Here is an 18,590-nt window from a genome sequence, read left to right on the forward strand (position 1 = left end):
TGGATAGATGTAGATATATAGATATCTTTTTGAAGACCTACCAAGAAAGTTAATCGTCATTCTTCTTAACTCTCCAATTTGAGTATTAAAACAATTACTTGTAAGATTGGTTTTGGATTCATGTCCCTGTGTGTCTCCATTTTCCATCCTCTCTCTTTGCCCTGAACCTGACCCCTTTCTCCATCCCTGTCTGGACTACTGCAGACGGTGCTGCTCCAAACCAGGCTCTACTCCTGCTGAGTGGTGTCTATGGGGACAGTCTTCATCACGTCATTCCTTTGCTCAGAAAGATTCAAAGTTTATCCCCTTTAATGGTGGTGGTTTAGCTGCTAAGTTGTGCTTGACTCTTGCAACACCATGGACTGTAGTGCACCAGGCTTCTCTGTCCGTGGGATTTTCCAGTCAAGAATACTGGAGAGGGTGATCATTTCCTTCTCCAGGGGATCATCCCGACCCAGGGATCAAACTCGAGTCTTCTGCATTGAAGGCAGACTCTTTACTACTGAGCCAGCAGGGAAGCCCCGCCTCTTCAGGAGGAAAATCTAGTTCTATCTTCCAGTACTTCTCTGCGTAAACTTTCTGTTCTACTTGTGAATACACCTGCATTGTTTCTCCTCTGAGTTATTACTTGGAACTTTTTTGGCTGGATTGTCTTCTCCCCTAGTCCACCAATGGAAACACTTATTAGTTTCAAATCTCAGTCCAGATGATTCTACCTGTGTGTTAAGTCCATTCATAAAGGTTCAGTCATGGCTCTAAAATCCTGAAGCACTTACGGATTCTTCTTGTTTTACGGCACTGTCCCCATCTTGAGCTATTTATGAAAAGTATTAGCTGTGGTTAAAAACTTCTGGAGGGCAGAGACTTTAACTAATCCCATTCTATGCCAATCAGCCTCGGTCTCAGCATTATGCACCTGGCTATAAACTGGGGTTCTTGTGACACTTTCCCTGGGTTTGACCATTTGCTAGAATTACTCACAGAGCTCACAGAATCACTTATTTATGCTTACTGGTATTTTTGTATAAAAAGGCTATGACGAAAGGATATAGATGAACAGTCAGATGAACATATACATAGGGTGAGAACTGGAAGAGACCCAGACACAGGAGCTTCTGTCCCCTTGGAGCTGGGCTGCACCACCCCCAGCACACCGATATGGCCACCAACCTGGATGTTCTCTGAACCCAGTACTTGTGGGAATTGTATGGAGGCTTCAACCCACAGACATGATGGATTGTTACCTCAATCTCCCTCACTTCTTCCCTTCCTGGAGGATGGGGTGTGGGGCTAAAAGTTTCAAGTGTCTAATACTTTCTGGTGACCAAACACTGACCTGAAGCCATCCAGAGTTACCTCATCAGGACAAATGACACTCCTCTCACCCAGGAAAGTCCAAAGGATTTAGTAGTTCTGTGTCAGCAGCCAGGGTCAAAGACCAAACATTAGAACAAAGGATGCTCCTAGTGCTCTTATCCCTTAGAAAAGCTCAAAGGTTCTAGGAGCTCTGGGCCAGGAACCAGGGACCAACCTCATTCGGTATATTTTTTCTATTATTTCATGATAGTTGGAACCTAAATAACAATATCCCCTTCTCAAAGTTCCCCCCTCCCCCCGAGTTATCCTCATAAACCTGCAACACTAAAAACCATGAAGAAGAATCCAAACATAGGATTGTTTTATCTCGACTCTACCCACCACAGTGCTGAGTAGAGGTCAGGACAGTGCAAGCCTTCTCTTCCTGCCCCAGTTTCAGTCAGTAAAAGAGCAAATTCCAAGCCTCTTCAGGGTATCTTCATCCCTCCCACCAGTCATGTCCAGATTAGGAAGAGATCTCAGGAAATGACTTAGTCACTGGAACCTGGGATGAGTTCCCAGTTTTCCATCCCAATCCTGCCTCTAGAGTCAACTTTCATATGCCTTCTCCCCTTGAAGTCATTCACCTCACATAGCCTTTTCCTGTGTCAGACTCCTCCTGTGGCTGCAGTCACAGGCATGTGAGTGCTATCAGAGTCTAACTTAACTTTTCTCTGTTGGGTTTGGATGCTTGTGTTTGGCCCCCTCATAAGACTTTGAGATAAATATTTTTAGGGAGCATGCCCCACAGGACTGTGACTTGTAATGAACGGGACCAAGAGGCATTTTCAATCACACACCCCTACAACCAGCACTGAGGACTGCCAATCCAAGATCAGCTTCAGGAGGTTGGTGAGCACACCTTACACTTGGTTTGGTACCAGATTCATTCATTCAGTAGCAGAGATTCATGGCTTTCTATTATGCATCAAGCACAGTGCTCTGCACTAGAGCAACAGTGGTGATGGGATAACACACACCCTCCCTTTCCTCTCACGGTTTATAGTGTCATCAGGGAGACAGACCAGGAAACGCTCCATGAACATTCCCTATCTGACGGGTACCTCGAAAGAGCAAGAGTCAAGTCTGTGTCATCACAACTTAATCCAGTTCACACTTCTGTGCCAGCCTCTGTGTTGGAATGGGGATATAAAAATAAAATAGAACGTAAACTCTGCCCTTAAGACTTTATAGAATCTGCAATTCTGTAATAGGATCAACTCTGCTCCGTGTTTGTGGGCAAAACCACTTTCTTCCGGGTACCTTACCCACAATCTCAAGGGTGTGCTTTATGTATTTACCTACACTCCACCAGATGAAGTCTGTAAGGAGAGTCAGTGAAATATGAACCAAGGGTGCCAGTCCCTGAAGTGGTGTGGCTTCCTCTGCCTCGTAGAGGTAGAAATTCAAAGAAGCAAAGAAATAGCCAGGGGCTGGCTCAGTGCAGCTGCGACCTGTGACGTGGGGGCAACAATCACACTGCCCATTCTTGGGTGAGCACCTGTGGGAAAAAAGAGTGGAGGTGGGGTGGCAAGTGTAAGATAAGGGCCTGGGGTGCTGGCATAAGTGCCCTCTGGATTTGAGTCCGTTCTTTGAATCCATCAATCAGTCATCCTGGGGAAGATGTGGCGAGGCAATGGGATCTACAGGTCTGGTGTTTTTATTAACTTTTTGTTTTACGTTGGAGTATAGTTGATTAACAACGTTGTTCCAGTTTCAACTGTACAGCAAAATGATTCAGCAATACATACACATGCATCTGTTCTATTTCAAATTCTTTTCCCGTTTAGGTTATTACATAATATTGAATATAGTCCCTTGTGCGATACACTAGATTCTTGCGTGTTATCCATTTTAAATACAGCAGTATGTTCATGTCAATCCCAAACTTCCCATCTATCCCTCCCCTAGCCATTCTCCCCTTATGGTAACCATAAGCTCATTCTCTCAGCTCTGCAGGTCTGATCTTGACAAACCAACCCAGATCCATGAAACCCTGGCCACCGCTTCTGTCCTCAGTGCCTCTCTGCCTCTCCTCTAAAAACTGCACAAAGGAGAATGCTGGACCTCTCTTTACACGCTGGCAAAAAGTTGGGGTTTCAGGTGGGTCAAGTCATACATGTGCAGTGATATTTCCCACCACCTTGGGATTCCCAAGTAACAGAACTATCTTCTCAGCCTCAGAAATACCTGAAGTGAAAGAAATCAAGTGGGCTCGCTTTAATGTCTCAAGATTGCTGCTTTTCAATGCCCTTTGCCTGCCATGGAATGACTTCACTTCTGACTATCAGCATGTCCTAATAAGCGCTTTTACTCATTTTATGGAAATAGGATTGAGGAATACTGCCACAAGACTCACTCATTTTACTGACTTCCGTGTTGGAATAAGCTACTCCAATATAACAGTCGCAGGGAGAACATCCATGGAGGTGATTTTCTAGTCCCCAGTATGCAGCCTACAAACAGAAAATGCTCCGTTGATTCCAGTTGTGAAGATACCTGCTTCTCTGAAGTATGGCATTAATATTAAAAGCACTACAAGTCAATTGTCAACGGTAAACAGCCACAGGGCCTGAACAATCACACAAAAGCTTGCTTGCCTACATCGTTGATGCTGCTGCTGCTGCTGCTAAGTTGCTTCAGCCCTGTCCGACTCTGTGCGACCCCATAGACAGCAGCCCACCAGGCTCCCCTGTCCCTGGGATTCTCCAGGCAAGAACACTGGAGTGGGTTGCCATGTCCTTCTCCAATGCATGAAAGTGAAAAGTGAAAGTAAAGTCACTCAGTTGTGTCCAACTCCTAGCGACCCCATGGACTGCAGCCTACCAGGCTTCTCCATCCATGGGATTTTCCAGGCAAGAGTACTGGAGTGGGGTGCCATTGCCTTCTCCAACATCCTTGATAATGATCTTCTAAAAGTAAACATCTCCTATTCCCAGGACTTGAATGAAGAGAGTAGGTAGGTTGTCTCTGTATTGCTTCAAATGGAATTGCAATGGATAATCAACAAGGACCTACTATATAGCACAGGGAAGTCTATTCAATATTCTGTAAAAACCTAAATGAGAAAAGAATCTGAAAAAGAACAGATACAGGTATAACTGAATCACTTTGCTATATACCTAAAATACAACATTGTAAATCACCTATACTCCAATAAAAAGTGAAAAGAAATGCAATAGAAACCTCACAGTTCCTCTGACAGCACCAATTTTAGCTTCAAACTAGGTTGTTTAAGGCCAGTCAGGGGAAATTCTTCAACTAGCCTACTTGCAACTGTTTGCATAAAACCAATGGAGTCCCTTACTATAAAACCCCTAGGGATTTTTACTTCCACACTAGAGCAATGTTTGTGAGTTTAAAAAAAAAAAGCATTCAGCTGATAGTGAGATCTTGTATGAATTATCACCGTTCAGTAGAATCGCTTACTTATAAATAATTGTTTTGGCATAACAAACTCTCCCCATGTAAGAGATCCAACTCTCTTCTTCAAGATTTTTCTCATCATTGCAACATCCTGACCTTTGTTCGATATAAACAGCTGGTGAGATACAAACAACTACCTCTCACTTCTGACGTTTAGACTCAGAAAAAGACTCCCCTGCTCAAATATCTATTTAACAAGCTTAGGTGAAATTAAGACCTAGGTTGGCATGGAATTCTCATTTGAAATGGGTTTGTTAAGTATCCATATTTTTTGTTGTTATCTTGGTACAATTTTATGCCCAGTTTTACTCAAACAGATTTATTTTAAACATTAAAAGTTGACATAATTTGTTACATAACACAGCTAAGGGCTTTTGAAATCTTTTTTCCCCAAACCAAATTTCAGTTTCAGCAAAAGCAATGTGAACTGAGCTGCTTTACTCAGGCTGGGGTTGTGAGAACTCCCGCGAGGCAGCTTATCCTGTAATGTTGGCCCACCATCGATAGATCTGCCTGGGGTACCAAGCAGAGGCCTGGGCTCAGCCATGATGGGAAGATTCCCCAGTAGTGGCCCCGGCTCAGTTAGTTTCCTTTTGCAAGAACAATGGCAGTTAACTAGCTAAGAAAAAAGTCAGCTGAGTCTAAGGTTTGTCTGGAATGATCTGATGTGGTGTCTCCGTTGACCTGTTCACTAGCTCTGCACTCCTATTTTGTGTTGCCCATTCATGGTCATGGAACTCGGCACAGCTCACCTTCCAACAAGAAACTTCTAGATTACCTGTCCTGTGGTAGAGTTCCCTTTTCATATTTTCTCCTTGCTTCCTTCTCCCTCCTCCTCTGCCTCATCCCCATGTGTTTTCAGTAAAGCAACTTACAATATTAGCACAAACTATGTTGTAACAGACATATGTTTCTTATTTATCAGCTACATTTCTTCAGACACATCAAGGTCACTGTTCTTTTATTAGGTTAAGTTTTTGTTTTTTCTTTCTAAAATGTCACGGTGGGCTGCCAAGTTTGGAGGACAAAGGAAAGAGCTGGATTTTTAACTCTCTAAATGCATGACACATTTCTTATGGCGGGAACATGTTTTATTTTGCTAATTTGAGACATATATGCTCATGTATGTAGTAGAGTCTGTGAAAAATCCAAGGGTTTATTTCCCACAGGAATCTTCAATACATTTAAACTTGATTTTTTTTTTTTTATGAGCTCATCCAAAAATAATTTTGGGCAAGGAGTGGTCGGGGTGGGAAACTGACTGTATATTAAAAGACTCCATGATCTGGTGGCCTTAACATGGGGTCGGTGGGTGGGGCGGCAGCAAATAAATGCTCTTACACTCTATTGCTTGCACTTTCAGGAGAAGAGTAGATAAAACTATTGTCTGGGTGGGTTCAGATCCATTGGGTAAATGTTGTGCTAGTAAATGCTTAACAACTAGCTTTCTGAAGAACGATAGGGGCTGATTTCCAGTGTGTGCTGACTTCTGCAGTGTAAATACTTCGACCACAGGAGAGCTGAAATACAACAGGGCAAGGAAAGTGATCAAGACCAAGTCTCTTCTAGGCAATGGCAGTAGAAGACCACATCACTCCCTAAAGCGGCGGATTTTGTGCTCAGTCGTGTCCGACTCTTTGTAACCCCGACAGGCTCCTCTGTCCCTGGGGATTCTCCAGGAAAGATTACTGGACTGGATTGCCATGCACTCCTCCAGGGGATCTTCCCAACCCAGAGATCAAACCCAGGCCTCCCACGTTGCAGGCAGATTCTTTTACCGTCTGAGCCACCTGAGAGGCCCTCCGAAAAGGGGAATCAGAGGTAAAATACATACAGTGCATTCCTCACAGTGTAGTCCAGTAGCAAACGGCTGACACAAGCATTGGCCTGTATCCACATCACAGGTCAAGGGCGGCAGACTCCCAAGGGGGCGACAGTCGCAGGCTGAAAGCACATCGTACATAGTTATTCTCATCTTGACTTCTTCACACTGGTAAACCTTCTTAGCTTACACTGAGCAAAACATGGCCACGAGAACCCTGAGCAGCCTGCCCTGCCAAGTCCACTGTCTGCCTGGCCACACCACTACTGTACTTCATTCAGCTTTCCCCAGGAAAGCCAATGCCAGACATTCTCAGAGCCCTCGTGTGGTTTTGCTGCTGCTGCTGCTGGTAAGTGGCTTCAGTCGTGTCCAACTCTGTGCGACCCCATAGACAGCAGCCCACCAGGCTCTGCCGTCCCTGGGATTCTCCAGGCAAGAACACTGGAGTGGGTTGCCATTTCCTTCTCCAGTGCATGAAAGTGAAAAGTGAAAGTGAAGTCGCTCAGTCGTGTCCTACTCCTAGCGACCCCATGGACTGCAGCCCACCAGGCTCCTCCGTCCATGGGATTTTCCAGGCAAGAGTACTGGAGTGGGGTGCCATTGCCTTCTCCATCATGTGGTTCTACTGGGTGCCAATTAGGAGGAGACAAGAGGTCATGCATGTTGGGGGGTGGGGCGCAGTTCTAAGTGATGCTGGCTGGATCAAGTGACGAGGGGCAAGGGTTTCTAAGCATCATGGTTATTATAAATGGCTCCCTCTCCGGCAGATGCCATCTATTACAATCCTTCCTCTCCTCTTTTTTAGCGCCTCTTTACTTTTTTTCTTTTTTATTCTCTTTTTTCCTTCTACTCATAGATATTGTTGAGATATGTTTATGTTGTGAAGGCTAAGAAATTGTGTAACCGGAGAAAGATAGGTGTTTTCCCTGCTGAATCTACTACAGGAAAAGCTAATGTGCTTGGAAACAGCCCAAATGTTCTTCAACTGATGAGTGGATAAATAGCGGTATATCCAAACAATAGAATATTATTTAGCAATGAAAAGATATCAAGTTGCTACAACATGGATAAACCTTGAAAACATCGTGGTAAGCAAGAAAAGCCAGACACAAAACACTGCACATTATATGAATCCCCTTTATGAAATGTCCACAGTAGGCAAATCTATAGAAACAGAAGCATCACTGACTCAATGGATATAAATTTGAGCAAACTCTGGGAAATAGTGGAGGACAGAGGAGACTGACATGCTACAGTCCATGGGGTCACAAAGAGTCAGACACAGCTTAGTGACCAAACAACATAGAAACATAAAGTAGATTAGTGCTTGACTAGGGCTGGTGGGATGGGAGGTGGTAGCTAGAGTGTTTCTTTTCTCTTTTATAGTAAAATAGGTATAACATAAACTTTACCATCTTCACCATTTTAAAGTATATAGTTCAATAATGTTACGTACACTAACACTGTTGTGCAACCAGTCTCCAGAACTCTTCATCTTGCAAAACCGAAACTCTGTACCATTAAATACCATCTCCCTATTCCTCCTCCCTCCCCCAAGCCCTTGGCAACCACCAGTCTATGTTCTGTTTCTATGGATTTCACTTAACAAAATGCTTTCAAGGTTCATCCATATTGTAGGATGGATCAGGATTTCCCTTCTTTTTAAGGCTGAATAATATTCCATCATGCATACATACCACATTTTGTTTATCCATTCATTCATCAATGGATGCCTGGGTTGCTCCTACCTTTTGATTGTTGTGAATAGTACTTCTATTAACATGGGCATGCAAATCATCTTTAAGATGCTGCTTTCAATTTTGAGGGAATATAACCAGAAATAAGAATATGGAGTTTCTTTAAGGTAATGAAAATGTTCTAAAATTGATTGTAGTGATGGTTACACACTCTGAATATACTATGAATCATTGAATTGTATACTTTAAAAAGTGAATTGTATGGGATGTGAATGTAACTAAATCTTTGACAGAAGAAAAATCAAAACAAAACCAATGTTTGGCCCATTTCTTGGAGGGCATAATGTTAGTCATTGAACCAGGGTAAGTGCCTGGAGTACTGAGAGGTATACTGGGAAATTGGCTTAGCTATATAATTAATTACCCTGAAATTAAATTTTACATCAATCCAAAAAGAAGAGCATTTAAAAAATAGAATGATTCATCATGCTGCTTTCTAAACATGCAAATAATCCACAGTTCCTTATATGGGTATAACACAGAGCATGACACTGTGATCAAAGGGAAATAATTAACCCAGACTCTCTGAGGAATCAGCACCTCTCTGAGACCCCAGGCAGCCTTAAATTTCTGTGATCCTAGAGCCAAGGGGCTCCCCATTTGGCCCTCAAAAACTCTGCAGTTATTTCTATTTTCCCACGACTCCTTCCTTGCTTCTTTTTCCCCCCAACTGAAAATTGCCTAAGAAGTCATCAATCTATGCAAAAATGCATAATGTAATTTAACAAGCTTGTAGAATGGAATCCTGGTGGAGGATTTTTCTTTTTTAATTTAAAGGTTTCATAAAGGCATTAAATTTCTTGGCAGTTATCCTGCGTTTGCTCCAGCAGTGAAAATGTGAGCGCCCCCTGCTGGTTATTGATGATAAACTCAGCAAACCACCTAAAATGGTTCACTAATTCACTAAAATTTGCGAGAGGTTTTGTATCACTAAAAAAAAAAAAAAAAAAAAAAAATTCAGAGAATGGGATTTAAGTCTTTACAATGACCAAATTGTTAGCACTGACAAGGGCAGCTCCAAGCCTCAAAATGCACTCAAGGTGATGATCCAGCCGCTGCTGACTTACACTGACGGCCACGGGGGTCCGGGGCGCTCAGTCCATAGTGGTCCGGCTTGCATCTGTCACATTTTGCTCCTCCCACTTTCTCCTTACACAGGCATCGGCTGGTCATAGACCCCGAGTCAGGATCAGAGTGGCTCACACAAAGCCCACCTGAAATGGTTCCATCAGGAGCACACTCACAAGCTGGGGACACACGTGCATCATCTTAATTAACTGCAAATTGTGGGAGCCCTGAAATAGAAGCACACTGCTTTACCCTCACTATAACTGTTTTAGCTGTTTAAATACGATAAATGTGTTTGAATAATTAAACCAGTGAGCAAGGGCTGCTTGGATATGTCTCCCATGTCTCAGAACTAGAAAAATATTGAATAATACATAAATATATTTTTAATAGAATTTTAAGTGATTCTAAAGGAAGAGGATCAGAGAAAGTCTATTATGAAAGCCAGATGTTAAGAATACATTGATGAAAAAAAAGCAACAAACTGTAAAATTTATATGGATCGCAAATAACCCTGAATAGCCAAAGCAATCTTAAGAAAAGAACGAAGCTGGAGCCACCATGTTTCCTGATTTCAAATTATATTACAAAGCAACAGTAATCAAAAGAGCATGGTATTGGCATAAAAATAAACACAGAACCCAGTGGAACAGAACAGAGAGCCCAGGGACAGACCCGCACATGTATGGTCAACTAATTTATGACAAAGGAGTCAAGACTATGTGCCAGGGAAAGGCCAGTCTCTTCAATAAAAGACAATGGGAACATTGAACAGCCATGTGCAAGAGAAAAAACTGGATCCCTCTCTTACACCATTCACAAAAATTAATTCAAGATGGACTGAAGACTTGAATATAAGATCTTACACCAGAAAACTCCTGGAAGAAAACACAGGCAGCAAACTTTTTGATATCGGTCCTGGCAATGATTGTTTGCATTTGAAATCAAAATCAAAGGCAAACAAAAGGAAAACAAACAAGTGGTACCATATCAAACTTAAAGGCTTCTGCACAGCAAAGGAAACCACCCACAAAATGAAGAGGCAATCTACTGGCAAGCACAAGAAATAACAAGTGTTTTCAAGGATGTGAAGAAAAGGGAACTTTTTTGTACTGTTGTTCAGTTCAGTTCAGTTCAGTCGCTCCTTGTGGCCGACTCTTTGTGACCCCATGAATCTCAGCACTCCAGGCCTTCCTGTCCATCACCAACTCCCGGAGTTCACTCAGACTCATGTCCATCGAGTCAGTGATGCCATCCAGCCATCTCATCCTCTGTCGTCCCCTTCTCCTCCTGCCCCCACTCCCTCCCAGCATCAGAGTCTTTTCCAATGAGTCAACTCTTCGCATGAGTTTGTATTGTTGATGGGAATGTAAATTGGGGCAGCCACTATGGAAAGCAATATTGAGGTTCCCCCCCAAATTAAAAATATGAAATACCCAGAAATTCCATTGCTAGGTACTTATCTGAAGAAAATGAAAACACTAATTTAAAAAGATACATGAACTCTATGTTCATTGCAGCATTCTTTATAGTAGGCAAGACATGGAAGCAACTTAAGCAATCAATAGATAGAATAAAGAAATATACCACGTTGTGTATGTTTACATAATGGAATATTATACAGTCACAAAAGAATGAATTCTTGCCATTTGTGGCAAAATGGGTGGATTTTGAGGGCTTTATGCTTAGTGAAATAAGGTAGACAAAGACAAATACCACATGACCTCACTTACATATAGAATCTCAAAAAAATCCCCAAAGCAAACTCATAGTTACACAGAATAAACTGGTGGTTTCCAGAGGTGGGGATGCGAGAGATGGGTGAAGGCAGTCAAGAGGCACACATTTCCAGTTACAGAATAAATAAATCTTTACTGTAATGTACAGCATGGTGAACATAGTTAATAGTGTATCCTACATTTGAAAGTTGCTAAGAGAGTAGATTTCAAAAGTCCTCATCACAAGGAAAAAATTGTAACTATGTGTGGTAATGAATGACAACTAGACTTATTGCAGTGATAATTTTGCAATACAAAATATACCAATTGTTTACCAAATCTCTGAAATACGGTTGTTAAGAAAGTAAATCTGTCCTTCCCATTACAGAAAAATATGTTACAGAGGAAAGAGCTATCATTCTTTTTGGGTCTTCTTGGAAAGGAGCACCTTCAAGAAAAAAAAAGAGAATAAGAAATGTTCAAATCTTTGTTTCAATTTTGGAAATCTTTTGGTGGGGCAAAAGCTTCATGAAGAGATTTTGGAAAATGAGATAAACAGTCATATGTAACAAAAGTAACAACCTCCTCCACCTTTTTTTTTTTTCCAGTAGAAATTCAAACAATTAAAAGAAGAAATGTCATATGAAAAAGGATGCTGATAATATGAGTAGTTCCAGTGGGTAAAAGCTAGAAAATGTAGCGCTTAACCGAGTATAAGAACAAACAGTTAGGGCTGCCCAATACAGCAGCAGCTTTCTTATCACTGGAGGTCTGGTTGTGACTTTGGCATAGAGGACAAGTGCGTTCATTAGTAGACATTAGATGACCAACAGGGTCGTCTTGAATCTTCATGGACCTGTGTTTTCAAGGGATTCCACTTTTACGGAAAGCAATAAATATTTTAAAAAATGAATATCTGGATTCTAAGAAACAACTATGTTAAGATTTATACATGTGTGCTTTGGAGTAATAAAACAAAACCCTCAAGTCTAAAGCAGTGTTTACCTAACCACCATTTAGGTTAGTGTATTGAGGGGAAAAAATTCAGTCAGTCTGGAATCAATGAAGCAAACAGTTGTCTGAGAGAATCTTTTGTTTGATTTTCAGTTGTTTATTACTGGATTGTGACTGGTGATAAAATCTTACTATGGAAAACTAGCATTGATTTCTGTTTAGTTTGGGGAAAAAACCCACAATTTTCTTCTAATTAAAGCCAGTTGCTTCTAGGAAGGAAGGAAGGAAGGGACAAACTAGGTTCATTTTAGAAGTAGCCAAAAGGAAAAAAACTCATCTTTATTTGGGAGACACTCCAAAGGGTCAGCAACGAGTTCCAGAGTATAATTTAATTATACACAGAAATATCCTTTGGGAAAGGGAAATGGGTAAATGGCCAGTAAGTTTGAAATAATCCTGCATTGTGGCCTTTAGAGTAGAAGTCCAATAAAATCTTTTCAGGTCACACAATTAAATTCCAGCAAACATTATTGGTGGAGTCTACCAAATATTTGTTTCCTCTGTATCACATTCAACTGTGTCTTAAATCATAGAAGACTTAAAACTGGTCAACTCTTAGGCCTGGAATCTGATCATGTAAATATTTAGGCTCAAACTAGGACAGCTTAGAGAAAATTTATATGAGAATGCTGGTCAAATACACATCATCTGTGTACACACACTTACAAATACATAAACATGTGCTTAGAGAAGCTAAGAAGTCTCAAAATTGTTTTTTTTTTTAACAAGCTCATTTGCCTTTCCTTGAGAAATTCCTTATTCACAAAGAATGGTTTTTAAATTTCAAATCAAGGGTACTAGTTTTCTTCCCTTCTTTTCCTCCAAAAGCACCATTAAGTTAATACTAAGTGCTCTTAAAGAGCAAGACTCTGGTTGATGAACTTGATTTGAAATATTTGGTTTAGTTATTTCCAAACTCTTTTCAGATTCCCAGATTATCTGTTTCTAAACACTGTATTTTCCTGATTCCATCTAAGAAATTTCATTTTCATTTACAAATAGAGCTTTATAAACATTAATAAAAGTTGTGTGTATTTGCATGTGTGTGTGTGTGTGTATGTGTGAGAGAGAGAAAGATGGGGGCAGAAGGACAGGGAGGGAGAGAGAAGTGGATTATGGATTCTGGTAAAAAAGTAGGGTACTTGGCACATCAATTTAAAGAAATATGTTTTATGAGGACCCAATTCTTTATATTAAACAGGGCACGTAAGGTAAATTTCTTTTATTTTTAAGGTAAACTTTTATACAATCAGCTATCTACTGAGTAATCTGAGCAAAAAAAATTTCATTTATGCTTATTCCACATCATGATGATTTAAACTTTAAAATCTAGGACATTGTATGTATTGGGGTGGCTGTTGATTTACTTTTGCTTAAGACTTCAGTTTATGTATTATGATTATGTAAAGTCTGAAATTGGAGTTTCATAGCAAATCCCTCAGACTTCCCAGGTGGCGCAGTAAAGAATCTGCCTGCCAGTGCAGGAGCCACGGGTTCGATCCCTGGGTCAACAAGATCCCCTAGAGGAGGAAATGGCCACCCACTCCAGTAATCTTGCCTAGAGAATCCCACATACAGAGGAGCAGGGCGGGCTGTAGTCCACAGGGTCGCAGAGTCAGACATGAGTGAGCAAGCACACAGCCTAATATCATTTATCTCAAGTTTGAAAACATGTCAACAGGTATCATTTGTTGATAAAAAGTGTGAAAAGAAGCAAGGTAATGATAATTGCTAAATATATGAGAGTTTATCCACAGGAAGGAGGGTAGACAAAGAGGAGAAGTGGGTAGCTAGAATATCCCATTCACAGAGCTGTAGTGTTGTAGTCATGTCCTGAAGGTGAGAGGGCAAGATACTATGTTCTGACAAAGCTAGTGATGGGTATATTATTTATATTAGATATATAAAATGTTATTTTCTATTATTTTTATCTATGCCTAAAATATTATCTTTTAAAAAGTTGAGATTAATAAAACAAATAACTTTTAAACATTAAAAAAAGAAAAGTGAGAGACTTCCCTGGTGGTCCAGGGGCCGAGACTCATGGGGACGGGCTTCAATCCCCGGTCAAGGAACTAGATCCCACATGCCACAGCTAAGAGTTCACAGGATGCAATTAAGGATCTCACATGCCACCACAACAAAGACTTAAGTTCCCACATACCACAACAAAGACCTGGTGTAGCCATAAAGACACTTTTTTTTTTTAAAGGAAAAATGAAACAAGGTAAATTAGCTTAGCAAAACTGAATCATCTACAGCCAAATGATATCGCCAATCTCCGTACTTAATTACTTCCCTGAGCTGACTGACACTGCAGGTACCTGTGGCAGCTTCTGAAACTATCGCCCCCTTCTGGTTGAATCCAGACCAGTTTCCTGATTCATCAGTATCAACCCTGGTAGCTCAGTGGGTAAAGGAACTCTCTGCAGTGTAGGAGACCCAGGTTCAACATCTGGGTTAGGAAGATCCCCTCAGGAAGGAAATGGCAACCCACTTCAGTATTCTTGCCTGGAAAATCCTATGGATGGAGGAGCAGACTACAGTCCATCGGGTTGCAAGAGTAGGAAACGACTTAGCAGCTAAACCACCATAGCCATGGCTGCGAGACCACAAGGAGGGACCTAGATTATCTGGCCCAACTTTTCAGAGAGAGAAAAGCTCAGAACCGAAGTGATTTTGCAGTTCCCACCACTGAGAGCAGTTTGGAGATGCTGCTGAGCCCCCCTGCTCAGATGAGGGGCGAGGATGGGTCAGAGGCTGGGGACTCACGAATGCACGCGTCAGGATTTGAGGTGGCCTCACGGGGGTCCCTGTAGAAGAGACGTCTGCAGCGGTCACAGTGCTGGCCCTGATGTTGTGCTGGCAGTCGCCACACACGCACCCACTGCGGCCCCCGCGCGCCAGGTATGCAGTCATGTCGAAGTGGCAGCAGTCAGAGTGGCCGTTACAGTGACAAGCTGAAAACCCAGCAAAGTCATGAGAGATTGCCAAGGTCCCCACGGTGAGCATCCCAGGGATGGTGGCTCCCTGCTCCATCACCCATTTTCCCCTCCTGCACTTTCTTCAGCCTCCCTACACCAAGTAGGGAGCTTAAAATAGTTGCTTTCAAGAATCTTCTTAGCGCTCCAGTTCTGCTCATATACTCTCTATAAAATGTGTTCTCAAAATGTTCACTATGTAGATTTTTAATCAAGCAGAGAAATACTAATCATTTGGGTGATCTAAAAGCCATAGGATGCAATATTTTTTGTTGCTGTTGCTGTTGTTCAATAAAGAATATGTCTAGGGCTTTCCAGGTGGCACAGAGGTAAAGAATCTGCCTGCCAGTGCAGGAGATGGGGGTTTGTCTGGGTCGGGAAGATGCCCTAGAGGGAGAATTGGCAACCCCCTCTGGTATTCTGGCCTGGAGAATCCCAAATACAGAGGAATGTGGTGGGCTACAGTCCATGGGGTGGCAAAGAATTAGATATTAGACACAAAGAATATGTTTACTGACTCAGACTGGTAAATCTGAAGGTTTTACATCACATGTTTGGTAGTATGGTAGTACTGGATTCTCCAGATTAGATGCTAGAGCTGGGTCCAGCCAACCTCTCCTTCTCTAGGGCAGAACTGCTGGAAGCGGGACTAAATGTCATTTTCCTCCCAATAGGCACTGGCCCAGATCATCAGAAGGAAAGGCAGTCTGTTTAAAGGGATCTGTGTAACTTTGTGGTAATATCTATGCTACTTGCCTGGTTGGGTTTTTCCCTGTAAACAGCATAAGCTTGGGCCACATTTTGCTGGGTCGTGTGCACTGTGACACCCATGGATGGGGATTTTTCATAAAAGCTCATCTAATAACCTCTTTGTCAAATCCTGTTTTTCCCACATTTGGGAAAAGAAGCTGAATAACAGCTTTAGAAATGCATCAAAATTCAGAGGCAGAAAACACATGAGTAAACTCCCTCCTATCTTTTTAAGTCTAAATATTTTATTAAAAAACAAAATAGCCTGTCAAACTCCATCCTGGGCCTCATTTCTCATAGCTTATCTGACATATGGGTTTAAGGTCACACTCACTGAGTGTATATTTATTCAGAAAAACAGTGGGGCTCTCTGTACAAATTCCGGTGGTCACCAGATTGCTGGAGTGACACCATCCCCACTGATATTACTCTCCCATGGCTGTGCTCCTCCTATGGAAAGGGCCACACAACATATAATCTAGTTCTTCAAATTAATGTTAAGTTTTGGTGTGAGGGTGTGAGAAGCTGGTATTCTTCTGTGCAGGAGACATGAGAAATATCACACAATTGGAGCTGGAAGTCACAAGTTCACCCCCTGCGGTGCCAGAAGCCCAACCGAAACCAGCTAAATGTTCTCCAAAAGAAGGGAAAGCAGAGACTGTGTAAGGAGTTTCATATAAGGAAACTCAGTCTATGCTAAGAACTGAGGTCCACCCACCTCGGCAAGCACTGTCCCGGAGGCCTGTAGCTGGCCTCTGAGGAACATCCTGGAAGAAGTCCTTGCACTTCTCACGGTGTGGGCCATCTGTGTTGTGCTGACAGATGCAGCGACCATGAACCTGCACGTGTGAGGAACATGAACAGTGTGGACACGGGGCTCACCTTTGAACTGTGAGGACATCGGGGTTCTTTAAATGGAAAATGAAATACCAGCTCAAGGGGGTCTCTCGGGGTCTTGGTTTTCCATGTGTTAGTTATAATATGAACCCTGACTGTCTACTATTACTTACTTACTTATCTTTTAAACTTTTTAATTTTAAAAACTTTTTAAATTTTAAGATGCTTAAGTGAACATTTACAAGGAATTCATTGTTTTTCCGAATTTTGGTATCAGGGAACACATGGCCTGAACACAGGCCCTTGGCAAACTGAGGGCCAGGATGGAGAATTTGTGTGTGTGTGTGAGTGCGTGTCTGTGGGGGATGACTTAGGAACATCAGGGAATTAGAAAACTAAAACCGGAAAAAGGTGTGGGATTCTCTTGATTTTTCACAAAATGCCCTCAGTGCCCACATTCCCAAGGAAAAGTTCCATTTCTGGTGAAACATATGAGGTGTCTAAGTGGAAAGAGCTATAGCCTCCGGCCTTGTCCGTTATAACCAATAGTTCAAAACTATTTTTAGTTAGACACACTCCCAAGACTCTGCACAAAATTAAATGCTTCTACTGTATTACTCCTTTAAGATTAGTCCCAGGAGTGAGAAGATCTGCACTGCTCAGGACAGAGTCATTCATAGAGAGTCACTTGAGGTGACGGCTTTCGACAGCATCAGATGTCACTCAAACACTTTGGCACTGAGCCCAGGCTCTCACATGAACAGACCTTCAATACATTTTTATGAGACAATGTATGTGACATGGTTCCTCCCCATCAAATCTCCATTCCCTAAAAAACCAATAAACAAGAGAGAATAAGATGGACCATCTGGAAATCATAAATGACAAATTCTGCCCATTAGCTCAATGATGGCCCCACGTGGCAGAATTCACAAGAACTTCTGTCCAGAGGACCAAAGGCCCCCAGATAGCCTGATGGGCCAGATTGAATGATATCTGCCTGGCACAAAGAGGGCTCTTGGATTGTTGACCCCCACATACCGAGTCTGACATACATTCAGCACTAAGACAGTGAAGGGAAGATAGGAAAGCCGATCTTGCTCTCAGGTGAGTTTGTAACTCACCATGCCTGGAGGGCTGAAAACATCACTGAGCGTCTTCTGTGTTGAAACACATTCGCTAGCTTGGCCATTGCAAAAACAGCTTCCACGAACCACCATCTCATACAGAGCATAGTAGTATTTATCAAGGGAATCATTTTGCCTTCTTCCAAGCAAAGTATCCCCAAGAGTATGGAGCCTGGTAGAGTTTATCCTCAGGTTTGTTAATGTCACAAGGTCTAGAGAAAGGAAGATAATGAAATTAATACATCAAAGTGCATTAGATTGGATGGGTTCAAAGCACCCTCCTTGACTGATACTCCCTTACCATCCTATAGACATGCAATGACAAGGAATCCCCCTCACATGAAGTTTTACAAAAGAAGTCGGTGTGAAAAATATAAAGTAATTCATACCCTGGATATAAGGGCTGTAAGGGTTTTCTATTTCAAAGCTGGGATCAAACACCTTTAAAACAACCTGAAAAACAAAGGTAGGTAAATTTAGAGTGCTTTACCCCCCAAAACGTAAGTGTTCAATATACTATTTTTTTATTAAGATTACAATACATTCTTTTTTATTTTTTAAAGCATGATTTTAATTTTATTTATTTATTTATTTTGTTGTTGTTGTTTTAAATTTTTATTTTTACTTTATTTTACTTTACAATACTGTATTGGTTTTGCCATACATTGACATGAATCTGCCACGGGTGTACATGAGTTCCCAAACATGAACCTCCCTCCCACCTCCCACCCCAT

General features: G+C 41.8%; 1 protein-coding gene across 1 annotated transcript in view; it reads right to left on the bottom strand.

Annotated features, from left to right (window-relative positions):
• LAMB4 (laminin subunit beta 4) overlaps window positions 1–18,590 on the bottom strand; it is a 117,175-nt gene that overhangs the window by 80,130 nt on the left and 18,455 nt on the right. Inside the window, 9 exon segments of the mRNA XM_069588888.1 lie at window positions 2,707–2,857; window positions 3,712–3,812; window positions 6,617–6,726; window positions 9,429–9,608; window positions 14,934–15,017; window positions 15,020–15,121; window positions 16,611–16,731; window positions 17,854–18,068; window positions 18,246–18,309. Of these exon segments, the coding sequence (XP_069444989.1) occupies window positions 2,707–2,857; window positions 3,712–3,812; window positions 6,617–6,726; window positions 9,429–9,608; window positions 14,934–15,017; window positions 15,020–15,121; window positions 16,611–16,731; window positions 17,854–18,068; window positions 18,246–18,309 (1,128 nt within the window).

This window comes from Ovis canadensis, chromosome 4 (genome assembly GCF_042477335.2).
Source record: "Ovis canadensis isolate MfBH-ARS-UI-01 breed Bighorn chromosome 4, ARS-UI_OviCan_v2, whole genome shotgun sequence".
Classification (NCBI taxonomy): domain Eukaryota; kingdom Metazoa; phylum Chordata; class Mammalia; order Artiodactyla; family Bovidae; genus Ovis; species Ovis canadensis.